The sequence below is a fragment of the Zonotrichia albicollis genome, chromosome 8 (genome assembly GCF_047830755.1).
Source record: "Zonotrichia albicollis isolate bZonAlb1 chromosome 8, bZonAlb1.hap1, whole genome shotgun sequence".
NCBI classification, from domain to species: Eukaryota; Metazoa; Chordata; class Aves; order Passeriformes; family Passerellidae; genus Zonotrichia; species Zonotrichia albicollis.
Window position 1 is genome coordinate 27,340,241 of NC_133826.1, and position 15,474 is coordinate 27,355,714.

Here is a 15,474-nt window from a genome sequence, read left to right on the forward strand (position 1 = left end):
CCTTCCTGTGGCTCTTTCTTGTCTCTGCAGAAATGCTTCCCTACCTTTGCCCTTCCCATCCCTCCCTCCTTGACAGGAGAAAGCAGAAGGGTCGTGCTCTTTTGAAAGTGGTCTGTGACAGATGAATGCCATCTGGCTGGTGCCTTCTTGGCAAGGATGGGGGTTAAGCAGTCTGTGAACTTTGCTGTTGGTGCTTTTGCCAAGCTCTGTGCACTGCTTGTGCCACACATTTAATTTTGACCCCTAGTACACTGGTACGTTTTTGTGTCTGTGCACCAAAAATCTGTGCAGGAACTGAGCAGCTTTTGCTTTTAAATTGTTTTGCTGGGGTTTTTTTGTTTTTTGCACAGCTGCCTTGGACCAAGGTCCTTTTAAAGTTCAGGACATTTTTTCTTTTGTCCTCTTCCTGCACTGCTGCAAAAAATAAAGAATGAAGAGGGAACAGCCCTCTCTGGATGCCTGGTGCTGAAGAGGCTGTGAGATGGAGATTAGGGATTGGTGAGAGCAAGCACTGCAGAGGACAGAGCAAGGTGAAGGGCATAGAGCTGGATAAGAAAAGGACCATGCATTAATTAGGAGGAAAAACTGCAGACATTTTTTCCTCCCACGAATAATTAACTTTTCTGCTATTCTCAGTTTTCTGCTTTCTAAACCTCTCACGAAAGGCTCTCCTTGCTTTGGGGAGAAGTGTCACTTGAGAACCTTCTCAGAACTTGGCAGCTATGTAATAGGGGCATGTAATCTTTTATAATCCTCTCTACAGGTTTGTAATAACCATTTCTGTTTTGAGATTCCAAAGTGTTTTGTAGGCCAAGTGGGAATTTAACTGTGAGAGAAAAATGTACTTAATATTCAGGAGCAAAGATGAGTGGTCCTGGGCAGGGAACGAGACCTGAATAAGAAGGAAAGGAAGGGTCACAGCCATGGCTTCAAGCAACTGCGGGTTATTTGAAATCTTAGTTATCCTGGGAACCAAATTGGTTTTTTACAGGGACAGCAGCTTCTGTTGTGGTGATGTCATGAGATTTACGAGGCTGCACAAAGAGCCCCTTGTTCGTGGGCGCGCGGGGAGGCCGGGCCAAGCGTGGGGCGCACCTGCGTGGTTTGTACAGTCCCCACCTTGCCTGGGCTCTGATTTCTGGTTCCACTTGTTGAGCCACCAACTGCACACTGATTGCCTGATTGGAAGCTGCTGGCACTGATCCATCTGAGAAGGTGCTGATGTCTCCTGACAGGCACATCTTGCACACTGTGTCCCCCGAGCCAGGCTGGGCACAGCCCGGGAGGACGGGGACAGAGAGCAAGGCAAGGATCAGTTACCCTCTGTAAGTTTAACATTTAGCAATCGGCTATGCAGCCAGTAAGAAGCTTAGAGGAGCTCAGTAGTGCTCAAGCTAATTGGTAGCTTTAAACTGCTATTAAGAGCTCCCACACCTTTTACTCAAAGAAGCTGCTCGATGACAGCAAGCTGGTGCAACTTTCTGCTTTCTAGTCAGAATTACCCTCTGAGCTTTATGCCTAATTTTTGCCTCTGCCATTAGCTCCTTAACTCTCATTTTTTAGGACTTTGCAAGAAAGCTCGAGACTGTTGGCACACTCAGCATCTGCTCACTAAACTAGTCGTAAGATTTTAAGACTTGCGGTTTTTTTTTTTGGAACAGCTCCATAATTTTTCCTTTTGAAAATAAAATCTCAGTGCAACTGCTCGCACGGTTGTGGCCTAACTGAATTTGTGCTCTCGAGCTTCTGCAGAGCCCTTGGGTACCAAGGAACACTGAGGCCTTTGAGGAGATGTCAGGGTGGCAAATGTGTGAGCACAGGCCTTGGGAAAGGTTTGGGGTTGGGATTGCGTGTGTTACGGGGAGGTGAGAAGGGAAATCTTGGCTGATCTCTGCCGTAGTCTCAGCCCTGGTGTGAAATCTCCCGAGCTGGAGATAGGCACAGTGGTGACGTTGCAGGAACAGGGCAGATGTATGGACTTGGGCCCAGGGGAAGTTGGCAGAGCTGTCTGGGAGCTCAGCTGCAGCAGGGAGGCTGCTGTACCTTGCTCGCCACCGGCCGACTCTTGCACAAACAAGTCAGATCTCTCCTAGGGGAGGAATTGAAGGGGTGGGAATGATGTCAGCCAGAGATCCCGTCCTGCTGGGAGATGCCAGGCTTGTTGAACAGTAGCATTCTGTATTTTGTCTCCTGCTGGTTGCAGAGGAGACAGCCCTTGGCTGCTAAGGCATTCCCTCATCTGAAGGTTTATTCCTTCCCACTTAAAAATTGCTCCTGACGTGTTTTCTTAGTGCAGAAATTCAAGAATCTGGCTGGCAGCTCTGGTAGCGGACAAAATGTTGATTCTCACTCTTTGAGTTTTAAAGGTTAATCTTTCCTCTTGGTGTCAAGGTGAGACTGCTGCATGTGAGAAATTCTGAGCAGCAAGGTGACCCTTCTCCCAGCCCATCACAGATCTCAGCAAAGCTTCCCAGCAGCTGCTGGGGAAAAGCTATGCCTTTAGCTGAGGGCAGAAGAGACACACAGTCCTCATTCAGAGAAAGGGAAAATCCTTCAAACCTCACCTGTAAGCAGTGAACAACAGACACCTTCAGACTTCCCATCTCTAAATTTTGAGAGATTGCTTCTCCCAGAACTGACATGCTGATGGTAGGGAAATGGAAGCACAAACAACAAGCACGAAAATTGCCAGAGTCGCATTTCTTTGAGGATATAGGACATGAAAATTGCACCTGACTGAACAGTTTTTACTTTAATCTCCCTGTGACTCATGAGATTCTTCACTGGGAAAGTGGAAAACCAGTCTTGAGACTGTGTCTGATCACTGCCACTCAATAAAAGAGCAGTGGAAAGTTAATAGGTTAGATTGGCAAGATTGGCCTATACTAGAAAAATTAAAGATCTTGTGAAGAGTGTGTGTTACAGTGCCAAATACATTGGAATCTGAGAAAGTCATGGCACTGGTCATGGCTTCTGCCAGCTTCTAAAATAGTGTTTTCACCTACTTAAACCTTTTATGACTTTATTCTGTGCAGAATGGATTTTCCAGGTAGTGTTTTGGCTGTAAGCGGTTGGCGTGAGAGCTTCTGAGATCTCTGAAACCCGATGGTTTGACTAAGCCATCTCTACCTCCTACCCAGGCTATTAGATTTCCATCTAAGAATTTGGTTATCATTGCCTGCAGCTGCTGGAGGAGAGCAACTGGATTCAGCTGAATTGAGAGCTGCTCATTACATGTGGACTGAACTTTGTTGAGTGTGGCCATGATATGTAACGGGAAGAATTCACACCAGATACTTACCTCTGTAATAACATCCTACATGAATGGCATGCCTCTCATCCCAAAGGATCTGCTCACACTTTCTACGCTTAAAATGCCACCTGCTGCACCAGGGATCTGTTGCTGACCACGAAAATGTAGGCACCTCTTAGCTGAAATGGAGCTGTGCCACAGAGTGATTTAGAGGGACAAGTGAGCGCTGCTGGATCTCAGAGTAGCTATGAGAGGTTTCCTAGAAAGGGAGCCCACATTGTGCTTTGAAACAAAATGGCAAAATTAGTGATGTTGTTTCTAATGTGTGCTGGTCATATTTCTAAGTGTATTGTGATTCAGAGAAAAATTAATCAACCCTGAGAGCATCGTGTTTTCTCTGTAGCATGGCAGTCTCTGCATTGCCACACACAGTATGTGCTGAATTTTCATAATATTATACCATGTGTTTTCTGTGTTGGGGCAGTGTGGTGATTGTCTGTACAAACTTGGAGGAGGAGTGTCCCTTCCTCTTCCAGGTGAATTTGGGCATTGTGATAAGTTTCTCTTTGAGCAGTTTTTGATAGTGTCTCTCTACACTGTTCTGGTCTGGGTTGGATCAGAAACCATAGCACATGTCTGGGAGTTGGCTTGAGAAATAAGAAATGCAAACAAGAGCTCTGTATAGCAGCATGAGAGAGAATAGGAGTTGCCTTGGTTGTGCTTTCCCTTGCAGCCCCTCAGTGGCTGACCTCTCTGATCCCCTGCGCTGTGCAGATGTTGGGATGTTCCCCCTCTGGCAGCTGGGCCAGGATTGCTCCAATGCCTGTGCAGATCTTCACCTTCAGCAGCTGTCTGAACTGGGTGCACATACCCACCCAGCTGTGTGTCACAGAGCCGCTGTTGCCGCTCATTTTCACTCCCATTAGTGACTCCTTTTGCAGAAATCCTGCCTTGTTCCAAGATTTGAGGGAATGGAGCATGTTGAGACACTGTGTATTTCCTTTTCTGCCACATCTTGCCCTTGAATCCCTTCATGAGTTTTGAGATGGTGGAAGTTCAGTGGAAGGACTTGTAGTTCTTACTTATCTTTGAAGTTTCCTGTCAGTAGTAAGGCTTGTTTCAACCTGCTTTACCAGGGTTGGAACTGATGGTTATTCAAACTGGACTGTGTGGTCATGCACAGCTGGGTAGGTTGGGGTTCTGACAAGCTCTCAGATGACAGCACTTACCTAAAATGCTTTTCTCTCATCCTGTCTCTATGGTAAGTACATAAAACACTGTGGAAACATTGACATTGGGCAAGCAGACCTGTTGTCAAAAGGTGTTAGGGCTCCTACTAATCTCTCTTCAGGGGAAAAAAAAATTCCTCCCAGCATACAAACTTGGCCACCACATTAGTTACTCAGCTGCTTGGCAGCTCCTTGCTGGAAATACTAGGAACAGAATATGGACCCTAATAAAGTGGAGGAAAATTTGGCAAGTACTTCAGTTAGCCCTTGATTTCACCATAGGAATAGTGCAGTTCAGAAAAAGGAGCTCTGAGGCCTGCCAGGGGTGCTCTTGTCATCACTGGGCTGGAGGGTTATTTCTGTGTTTTTATTGATGGTAAGTAGAGTGCTTTTTGGCAGAGACTGAAGGCATGAATTTGCCTTTAATGTAGTTCTGTTGGCTTGGTTTCTGGTAATTCTGTCCTTTTCACTAGCTCTGAGGAGAGAAGATGCTGCTTTTCTGGTTGTAGGAGAGCTGTTGGGGACTGAATGACACTGAAGCACCCATTATCTCTTGGAAATAATCTTCTGATTCTGCCCATTGCCTGCTTTTTGGAAAATATTCTCCGCTCATGAACACATTTGGAGTTTTAAGGAAAATAATTGTTGCATGTTTGCAATGGAAGCTTTCAGAAATGTTCCTATCTGATAGGACTGCTCTGCTCCATAAATACTACTAAACTGCCAGCATTTTCCTGGGATGTCTTTCCCTGTCTGTGGGGATTAGCTTGGCACTGGCTGCTGCTGCTTTCCACGTTTCCTCACCCTGCACCACTCAACACTTCTGTTGTTGGTACATGATTATGGAATCACTGCCCCTCTATTTTCCCCTTTCTTTAAAAATAAGCCCTGTACTTCAAGAATAATAAGGTACAAGTTGTCATCTGACTGAAAGAAAGGGAGCTTTGTGGATATTTATATCATGGCTAGTGGCATTTCAGAGCCCTGAGGAAAAACAACACAGTTTCCAGTCTTGAGCGATGTCGGATGTGGCAGGAGGGGAGGCAGCAGCAGGGATGTACCAAGAAAGGGATTTTTTCCAAGCTGTTACTTAACTGATATTAGCATTTGAAGGCACATAAGGCCTGACCTTTAATCCTATGTGTAGACTTGCTGATCTGCTTACTTGAATGCCTCATTGTAGTGCTGCAGAATGAAGGGATTGCATCAGACCCAGAGAAATCTTCTGTCACCAGAACTTGCCTATTTAGGTGTGTGGCTGCATGAGCCCATCCCACACATAACATCTGCAAACTCAGAGCTTTCAGATGCACCTCCCTGATCTCCTCTCTAGCTCCTGTCTGAAGGAGTGATCATTGCACTCATCATTGAGTGATCATTCATCTCCAAAGCTCAAGCCTTGCTGTGTGAGCTGACAGAGAGTTAAAACGGACAATCCTGACCTGCAGTCTTTCCCAAAAGTTTTAGTGTTCCTCGTTACACATGGACTTCTTGCAATTCACTTCTGTAGTGATTCAAAGCATGGTGCTTAATTAGTTTTATGGGGCTTTAGTGGAAGAGGTTGGTGGGTTTTATTACATGCATGTGAAAAGCTGGAGCCAAGAATGTAAAATGAAAACCAAAGATGAAGAGCACCGGAAAGCAGAACAGGGTTTGTGAGCGACCAAGCGTGTATGTGATACTGTGCAAAGTCCCAAAGAGTCTTCTGTCTAAACTGGTAACATACTTCAGAATAAATGTTGAAGTCACAGCTGTTGTGAGAGGCTCCAAAGATATCAGCCATGCAGGAGGGAGAGCTGAGAAATAATTTAAATAGGTGGGACTGAGGCACCAAAGCTACACTGGGGTCCTTGTTGCTGTGAGTTTTCTGGGAAATGAAGTTTATAGGCTGACATCAGTGACAATGAAAATACCTGCTTTCTGGAAATAAAGCCAAAGGTGAAAGCTTCTAAAAGAGACAGTCTGCATGGTGTAGTTCAGGCTGCAGGAAAAGACAGCCTGCTTGGTTTTCAGTTGTTCATCTGGAGCTTGTTGTGGGCACTATCTCATCACTGCTCCCTTCCTGTGGCTCTTTCTTGTCTGTGCAGAAATCCTTCCACACCTGTGGAGTTTGCAATGTGCTCACAGCATCACACTGGAGTTATGGGGTCCCATGCTCTGGAAAACCAGCTTGCTGAAGAGAGGCTTGGAGGGGTGCTGGGCTGTGCCCATCTTGTGTTCGAAAGGACCCCAGTGCACACACAAAATGGCATCAGGGGGGTGTTCTCTAGGGGTGACTGACAGCTCCAGACACAGCATGGCATGTCAGTCTGCCAGCAGCCTGTGGAAAGCTGCTCTGACGTAGCCAACCCACTTGGCAACACAGCCTTGGCCAGCTCACAGTGCCTGATGACTCAGTTAAGTCCTGGAGTTGTTATTGCAGTGGTAGAAATCGTTCTGTTCTTTAATTCCTTTTGTGCAGCCCATGGATCTGTTGGATGGTATCCTGCCAAGGCCTGTAGTTAGAAGAAATTATAACACAAAGATCTTTTGGGGCTGGGCAAGTCGTGACTGTAGATTCTGCGTTGGAGCTGATGGCCCAGGAGGGTTTTCTTTTGCCATCACAAAGTTACCAGCAGTTCCAAATGCAGTTCCTTGGTTAGAGAGAGGCAGTCTCACTGCCAGCCCACCCACATCAGCAGGACAGGGCACACGCTCCTTCATCCTTTTCTCCCCCTGCTGATTTATCACATGCCTTCCTTACCCAGGAGATCAGATCCCCAGAGCTCTCATCGTGCTCTTTCTGTTGCACTCTTACACCAGGAGCTCATGGCTTCATCCTGCTCCTCTACTCTCTGTCAGGTTTGTCATGCTTAGGCAGGAATAGGGCTCATGTGCTGCTTGGGAAGCCAAGGTCAATGCAGGAGCAGCAGTGGTTTTATTTTACATCTGGTTTGGTTTTTGGTTGGACACCATGATAAATGTGAGTTGCAGTTATGCCAGAAATCTACCTGGAGGGTTCATGTCTGTAAAATGGACTAATACAGAACTTGTGGGAGAGTCTGTTGTGCTCCAGGAGTTTACATAAATGTACTTTTGCTTCACAGAGCTTATGGTGGTTTCCCTTCATTATCTTTATAAAATAATTAGAATTAATAGAATTTGGACAATTTTGAGCCACACAGCATTTGTTGTCACTCTCACAAACTGAGTTGTATCAGAAGTAACAGTGTGTCATCTGATTCTGCATCTCATCTTCTTCCCTGAATGATTTTACCTGATATTAAGGGCACAGAGGTGCCCTTCTTTGTTACTCAGAGCAGCAGGAGCCATGCAGCCTTCTCAGAGGTTGCCTGTTCCAATCACTTTCCTGAATAATCACAAAATCCTGATGGAAAGTGAGGTTGAACAAGGCACTGAAAGGCATCTCCCAAGTCTGACACATCCCTTGCAGTGCAGAGGCAGAGCTGCAGGAAGATGCTGCAGCGTTTTTGATAAAGAGGGGGCACAAGCAGGGTGTGCAAGGAGGGAAGCGAGTTGGGGGCAGGTTTATCGCTGGCCTTTGGGCTGGCTGGCCGGCCCTGCAAGGTGCTGGGTGATTGAGGATTCGCTGGCCTCTAGTGGTGATGCTGCGGAGAAGCTATGAGAAGCAGCTCGATTATCTCTGTGCGTGCTGCTGGGTGTGCTAAAAGGCAGGTAGTGCTGCAAAACATTTCGGGTTTGAACACTCACTTTGCCCCTGAAACAGTTAAAGGAGCTCCTGGACTCCTGTGCAGGAAGTCCCTTGATTTTTGCAGTGTCTGTTTTAGACCCTTGGGACCTGAGGGATCTACATCCATTGGGAATGGATGATTTTTAGATCATTGCAAGCAAATTGTGTAGAACTGGAGTGTGAGATGAAAATGAAACTTAATCTTATCAAGCAATCCGAACGTAATATCAAAACTTTGTAAAGAGATGAATCATAGAATCCTAAAAGGGTTTGGGTTGGAAGGGACTTTGTTAGTAGTGACAGGCACAATATCATATGCAGCTTAATCAAGAGCAATTTATAGGAAATAGATTTTAAAATAAATTTTAATGGATCAGGATTGGGAATCAAATTATTTGGGTTATGGTTTGATTTGTCGTGTTTGGAGGTGTTGTTTGGGTTTTTTTTCAAGTATGAATTTAGTGTCTGTGACAAAATGAAAATGCACAATTTCATCAAGTAGGTTCCCCACCAAAAGGTGCCAGTAAGCTCTTCTCAATTAAATGTTCATCCCTTTGAATTTTTCCTTCCCTTGTTCAAGCCTGCCTTCCTTGATCCCTGTCTTCCTTCCTATATCTCTCTATCTTTAGTCTCAAATAATCCACTTTATTAAGATTTAGAGTACATTTGGGGCTGTACTCTTTTGAACCATGGTTTTGAGAAGGGAGTGGAAGTAAGATTAAGTTTTCATAAGAGCTCTTGGTCTTTTCAATATATTTCAGCCTTTGACAAAGACATTCATATTCATCCCTGGTATTGCTATTTTTGTAAGTCATGCTATAAGTAAATAAATATTAGTAGCACATGGGTGCCTCCCAGGATTCCCATTTCACCTTTTAAATGCTGAAACAGGCCCCACTCAGCACAGAGTGCAGTTTTGGTTCAGGTCTCACTGCAGAGCTGTGAAAGCAAAGAAGGTGTTAATGCCATGTGCTAACAAGGGGTGGTTTTCTGTTCCCAGATGTGAAAGGACCACCCACCCACAGACTGTCCTGTGGCCAGTCCCCCTACACCGAGATGACAACATGGGAGAGGAAATACTGCATCCTGACAGACAGCCAGCTGGTGCTGCTCAACAGGGAGAAGGAGGTGAGACAAGATCACACTGGTGCCCTTTGGGAATGGGGGGGGAATGTATCTGCCCTTTGGGAACAGGAGAGAAATGATGCCTGAGGTTTGAGCTTTTATATTTTTCACATTCTGTGCTGCTTTAGTGTGTAAGTCTGGGCTTCATATGAGGGGATGGTGAGCTCTGTGCACAGAGCAGGGAGACAAAACAATTCCTGCTCTAGCTGGGGACCAAGGACAAATGATCCAAATCTCAGGCCCAAGAGCACAAACAACGTGCACCAAAGAGAGAAAAAGAAGAGGGATGAGACTTCATGAGCTAAAGCTGTAATTGGACAATTAACTCCAATATGCAAATGGACCAGAACTTATAAAAGTTTTATAAGTTTAAATGGATGACCTGTGACTGGTTGTTCATTTTGTGGCCAGTTTGGGTTGTGCTGCCCAAGGTGGATCCATTGAGGCCTCTTAATAAATCCCTTCTTTATTCTTTAGCTCTGTCTAGTCTCTGTTCTAGGTCAGCCTTCACAAGATATCAGCCTTTATTGGTAAAAGAAGGCAGCTTTCTTCATCTCCCCTTTACTTCACTCACAAATTCTTTGAAACTTGTGAGGGGGAAAAGGGAATTTAAAAAGAAGTTCTTTACTGCCAGAGTGGTGAGACACTGAAACAGGCTGCCCAGGGAGGTTGTGGATGCCCCATCCTTATAGGTGTTCAAGGCCAAGCTGGATAAGGCCTTGAGCAACCTGGTTTAGTGGGAGGTGTCCCTGCCCATGGCAGGGGTTGGGACAGGTGATCTTTAAGGTCCCTTCCAGCCCCTTCCCATTCTATGGAAAGGGGAGCTAAGCTCTCCTCTCTGTGAATGGAGTGGTGCACACAGTCCAGCTGGCCCAGGTGCTGGTGGCACAGAAGAGGTGACAGCAGCCAAAATGAAACTCCCTCCTGGAGTTCTGCAGCCTGTGTCTTCCTGTGTTACTACTTCTTTTAATGGTGGTCAAAGCCACCACAGCTCTGTAAACCTGCCTCTCTATGGCAGTGCAGGCATAAAGGTAGGGAAAAATGAAGGCTTTTTATCCATGAGTTTTAGTCTAATGCCATAGTTTCCTATATTTGGTGATGACCCCAGTTTCTGTGGTTTTTCTTGATTCTTTTGAAGCTTCTTTGTATGGCTGACAGCAAGACCTGTTTCTGGTGTGGAATAAAATATCAGTCAGCTGTGCTCAGGTTTATTTGCAATGAAATATTGCCTTGCATAGGGAGAGTGGGAGGAAATGGTTTAGAGAAGGACTTGAGTTATTAGAAAAGAACAGCATTAATGCTGATGTGTGGGAGAGGTGATCAAAAGCAGGCAAAATGGAAGGCCCATTTAATGGTATTTGTTTACTATGTAATTCCTTTTCTAGTCTGACAGGACTGACACCTGAGGAATTGAAGTGTTCACTGAAGAAACTTAAGGAGATGTGAGAATCATTTCTAAAACAGTGCTGTTCCAGCATGGCTGGACCAGAAGGATGCATCTCATTAAGAAATGTAATTGAAACAACACTGGTTCATACCACAAATAGTTACCTGAAGGTGGTAATCATGCACTTAGGGGCTCTTATTTCCCCTACCACAGACAGCTGAAAGCATTTTGCTGGGAGTAAGATGAGTCTTTTGACTAGATCCTGAGGAGTAAATGTGGGAAGTCCAATGTGTCACATTATATTCTGGGGTTAAATACCTTGTTTTTTGTCAGAAGCTGAGGAAATTCAATATAGGCTATAGAGGGCCTGAGGTTTAAGTGTAGCAATAACCCCCAAAAAAAGAAGGAGAAGTGTAAATTCTTGCAGTGCTCTTTCAAAGGGATCTTCCTGCACTGCCACAATGAGAAATAGCTTATTTTGGGAAATGCTGCATGCAGATGGGCCAAGCAGACATGCCTTTGGTGCAGGTGTGACTCCACATGCTGATAATGGGATTTGTTTCAGAAGCCTGTAGCTGGAGTCAGATTTGCCATTCTGATTTTCAAGTAATTTGTGGCTACTGTGAAATGAAAGGAAAAAGGGAACTCCTTGCAGAGCTATGAGTGTTCAGTAGGAAAATCAGAGGTTGGTTTAGTCTGGCTTCTGAGTCCCTTTCAGAAACACACAACGTATAGAGCTGCCAGTCAGGAGAGAGAGACACAGGGCTGATACTCTGGATTTACATTTTCTTCTAATTTTTCTGAGCTAGGAGTATCCCTTTGCAGCCTTCCTGAGAAAGGGGAGGGGAGGCAATGCAGTTAAATTTTTCTTGGCAAGTCATTCAAAGTTGAAAGAGGCTCCATGAAATGTGATCTAGAAACAGGAGTGCACAAAGGCCTAAGGCAGCAGTGGGGTGAGATGCTTGTTAAGAGCATGATGATGAAAAAGTCTGTATATGGGGAATCATAAAAGGACCCTGGGTGGGACCACTGGTGCAGGGAGCCTAAGCAAAGACCAGGTGAACAAAGAAGAGGGAGGTTACTTTAAGAAAAAAAAAAATTATGTTCAGAGTAAAATTACTGGAAAGGTGATGCTGGAGGAAGTGTTTTTTGACTCAAACCGGGCAATATGGAACAGGAGCAGAAGAGATTCCTGCTCTGAACACAGTCATTACTGATAGAGTGAGTAGGTCAGAATTCCTGTGGGCTGCTGAGGAGAATCATAGAATCCATGTTCAGGAGAGAAGGACACCCACCAGTGAGGGAGAGGGTGTAGGAGAAGAAGGAAGAGATGGCAAGATCAGAGTGCCCTTGCAGCCCAGAGGGAGTGATGGATGCCTTGAGAGGCTGCCTGGAACAGAGGCTGTGTTATGGAATAAAATAGGTGTTTATTAAAAAGGCCTTCACAGGATACACCTTGGGCAGCACAGGAGCCTGGCTGAGGCTACACCCAAGATGGGTCATGAGTTTTCACATTTTGATAAGTTTTGGTCCATTTCCACGTTGGGGTTAATTGTCCAATTCCAGCTCCAGGTGATGCAGTCCCATCCTCCCAGTCTGCTCTCCTCAATTCTCTGTTCTTTAAACTTTTTGGGCCTGAAGCTGCAATGGTGTCCTTGGTTCTGAGGCTGGAAAAGCAATTTTTTGTCAAACTAAACTGTGAAGAGAACTTGCTAAGACTTTTTATGTGAAGTTCAGAGTTATATATTAATGCAGAACAGAATCTGGAAAGTATGAAAGCTCAAACTTTAGGCATCAGGAGCACTTTCAACCCCACAAGGCTGGCATAACTGAAACCTCTCATTTTATTCTCTGTGCATCTGCTTTGTTACTTCATGGAATGAAATCCAAGCTTGTGTGAGTCTGGAAGGGAACAGAAATGTGTGTTTATACTGCTTTGTAAAATCCTTCCGCAGGTATGTGTGTCCAAGTCAGAAAGTGAAAAATATATACAAAATGTAAACAGCTAAATGGGAGAATTCTCCACTGATTCAGTTACAATGCTAAATTTGGGTTTTTTTTCAGTTAGTCCTGCTAAAAATACAGCAGATTTTTAAGACCAAGGGAACACTACAGAAATAAACATTGTAGTAGAGAAAACTCATTTCTCATAGTGTCCCACTACTATGGATTTATTGTCAAGGCAGTTTGAAGGAAGTATATGCAAGAGAAATTTTGTGCTGTGCAAGAGTAGGTTGAAAATCAGAAGCCTTTTGAAGTGCAACTTGATCCAAAAATATCTGTAATTACTTAGACAAAAATAGTCTGGCAGTATCACCTTGTGTAGTGAAGAAAAACATTAATTACTTGACACCTTGTCAACTTTATAAAATGAGAATAGGTGAGACTGAAGAATGAAAATTATTAATGAAAGGAAGAGTTCAATGCCTAAAAAGTAAGTAGAAAGAAAATTAATCCCTGTAGGAATGTGGGAGATGACTTAGCAAATAAGAAGTCCTGAGTGACAGGAGGTGTGCCATTATTACACAGTGTGATAATATTTAACAGCATTTTCCAAAACAAGGAAAACAGGCCTAGATTGATGTCCATACAAATCAGGCATTTCTTCTACAAGGAAGAGTTTCCCCTGTCAGGAAGGTGTAGATATTTCCATCTGCTCTGGGAAACCTGTTCCATCAGGTGGGAGGGTCTGGGAGGGCACAGTGGGTCTCGGCTTCTCTCCTGCTCAGAGTGACCCCAAGATGTGTTAGAAAGTCTCTTTTCCCAGCCCAGCAGTCAAAGAAGCAGTCAGAATTCTTCATTTCTCAGTCTCAAGGTTGTTTATTGTTCTTTGTCTATAAAATTTTTATCTGCTGTCCAGCCAAAGTCTGCTCAGCAGGTCAGACAGAGGCACTCTGGCTGCCCTCGGGGCAGTGTTATCTTTTTATATAAAAACTACATGTACAATATTTACAATTACTTCCCAATACCTATCACCTATGTTAGACAGAGAGCTTCTACTCTAAACCAATCCAAGAGTGCCAACATCACAGTAAAAGATGGAGGCCAAGAAGAAGAAGGAGAAAGGCAGAACATGCCCAGATTCCTCCATCTTGCCCCTGAACCTCCATGCTAAAAACCCCAAAAAATCCATTTTTCACTCTGTGATAAATTCACTATCACTCTACTTAAACTTTTGTGGCTTGTAATTCTTCATATAAGGTTGGCAATTGTTTTTTCCAAGGGCTAAATCACAGGCACAGGGATCTTGGGTTCTGTGCCAAGGTCTCTGAGCCCCCTGGGCAGAGGCTTGAATCCCCCAGAGGAATTTCCTGGGTTCTGACAAGTAGGCATGTCTGCAAAATCAGACCCATTTGAAACAGGGAAAGGGAATGAGGGTTCATGAAGAGTGGTTCAGACACACAACCCTGTGCACAGCACTTCCACTTGGAGGCATGTGACAAATGGCTGCACCTGGCTCTGGGCTGCTTTTCAGCTGGGCTTTGTCAGCAGCTTGGCTGCGGTCCTGCAGAATGTTTGTTTTGTGTTCACTTGGAAATGAAGATGAACAACACTTTTCACTGTGTTAGACTCTTCTTTTTCCCCTCCCTGCACCCAAATCTCATCTTTCTTCTCAGATTTAGAGGTGATTTTATTCAAGGGCAAAGGATAGCAAAGACCTATATGCACTGTGACAAGATCTGCTGCTCACTGGTGCTGGTGACAGAGGCCAGCAGCAGCAGCACACCTGGGAGGTATTTTCCTTCTTTCCATCTCCTGTGACTGACACCAGTAGTGGCGTGACAGTGGTGATCCCAGGGGAGCAAACCCTGCTGCATGGGGCCCATGGGGAAGCTCTTCCCAGATCTCACTGTCCTCCTCAAAGGACTTGTCATGTTGGGGGTCTTAGAGCAAACATGTTTCACCTGTAAATGAGTTTGTCAAGGCTGAACCCAGCCATAAGGTAAGATTTGCCTTAATTCCCAAGCAAATTTAATTATTTAACTTCCAAAAGCCCAGAGAAATGTTTGCTGTCATTTTTAAAGTGGATTTCCATGTCAGAATTGTAGCTAGCTTCCAACTTTCTGAAGGAAGGTAAAAGTTAAAATGCATTATTTAACTGGTTTTTACATGATTCCAAACTTCCTGACTGTTAGATCAGAAGAGTCTGCAAATTCTCAAAAATAAGTTTGTCTTGAACCACTCTTTCCAATCTGGACAAATCTTATCTATTTTTTATCTGCTTTTTTTAAAAGTGACTATCTTAGTTTGCCATTAAGAGACATTAAATGGTTGGAAAGCTCTTGCTCCTATTTCTTCTGAAATCTCTTCATCATCAAACTGCTGGAAATCCCCAATACAGACTTTTTATACTTTAAAAGTGTGTTCAGTGGCAGGTGAGCTGGGATGCTGTTCACGGATTTAGAGTTTGAGCTATGAACCCATCCTCATTAAATTGTGAAATTTGTCATGGAAACGTGACCTGTGATGAAAATTGTTAAGATTGCTGAAATGATCAGCATCTGGACTGTCCCTGTGTCACTTTTTATCACAGAGTCAACACTGCTCAGACCCCAGTCCTGAACCAGCAGCCTCAGCATGTCAGCTCAGGGTCAGAGAATTCCCGGGGTGATGAAGTCTCAGCAGGGAAAGAAGAGGATAAAGCTGGATGGGGGAAAAAATAAAGAGCTGAAAGACTGAATCACCATTAGAGTCCTGACTCTGCAAGGCTGTGCCATTCCCTTCAATGCTTTGCTGAACTGCTTGCTGGACTGGGGGGGCTACAGGAGTGTTGGAAAGGTTGCAGATA

General features: G+C 44.6%; 1 protein-coding gene across 10 annotated transcripts in view; it reads left to right on the forward strand.

Moving 5' to 3' along the window:
- Positions 1-15,474, forward strand: part of RASAL2 (RAS protein activator like 2) — a 163,783-nt gene that overhangs the window by 71,818 nt on the left and 76,491 nt on the right. For all 10 annotated transcript variants that reach the window (XM_005490209.4, XM_014269275.3, XM_014269278.3 and 7 more), the window contains exon 2: positions 9,174-9,301. In XM_005490209.4, the coding sequence (XP_005490266.3) occupies positions 9,174-9,301 (128 nt within the window). The remainder of the gene's footprint in view (positions 1-9,173; positions 9,302-15,474) is intronic.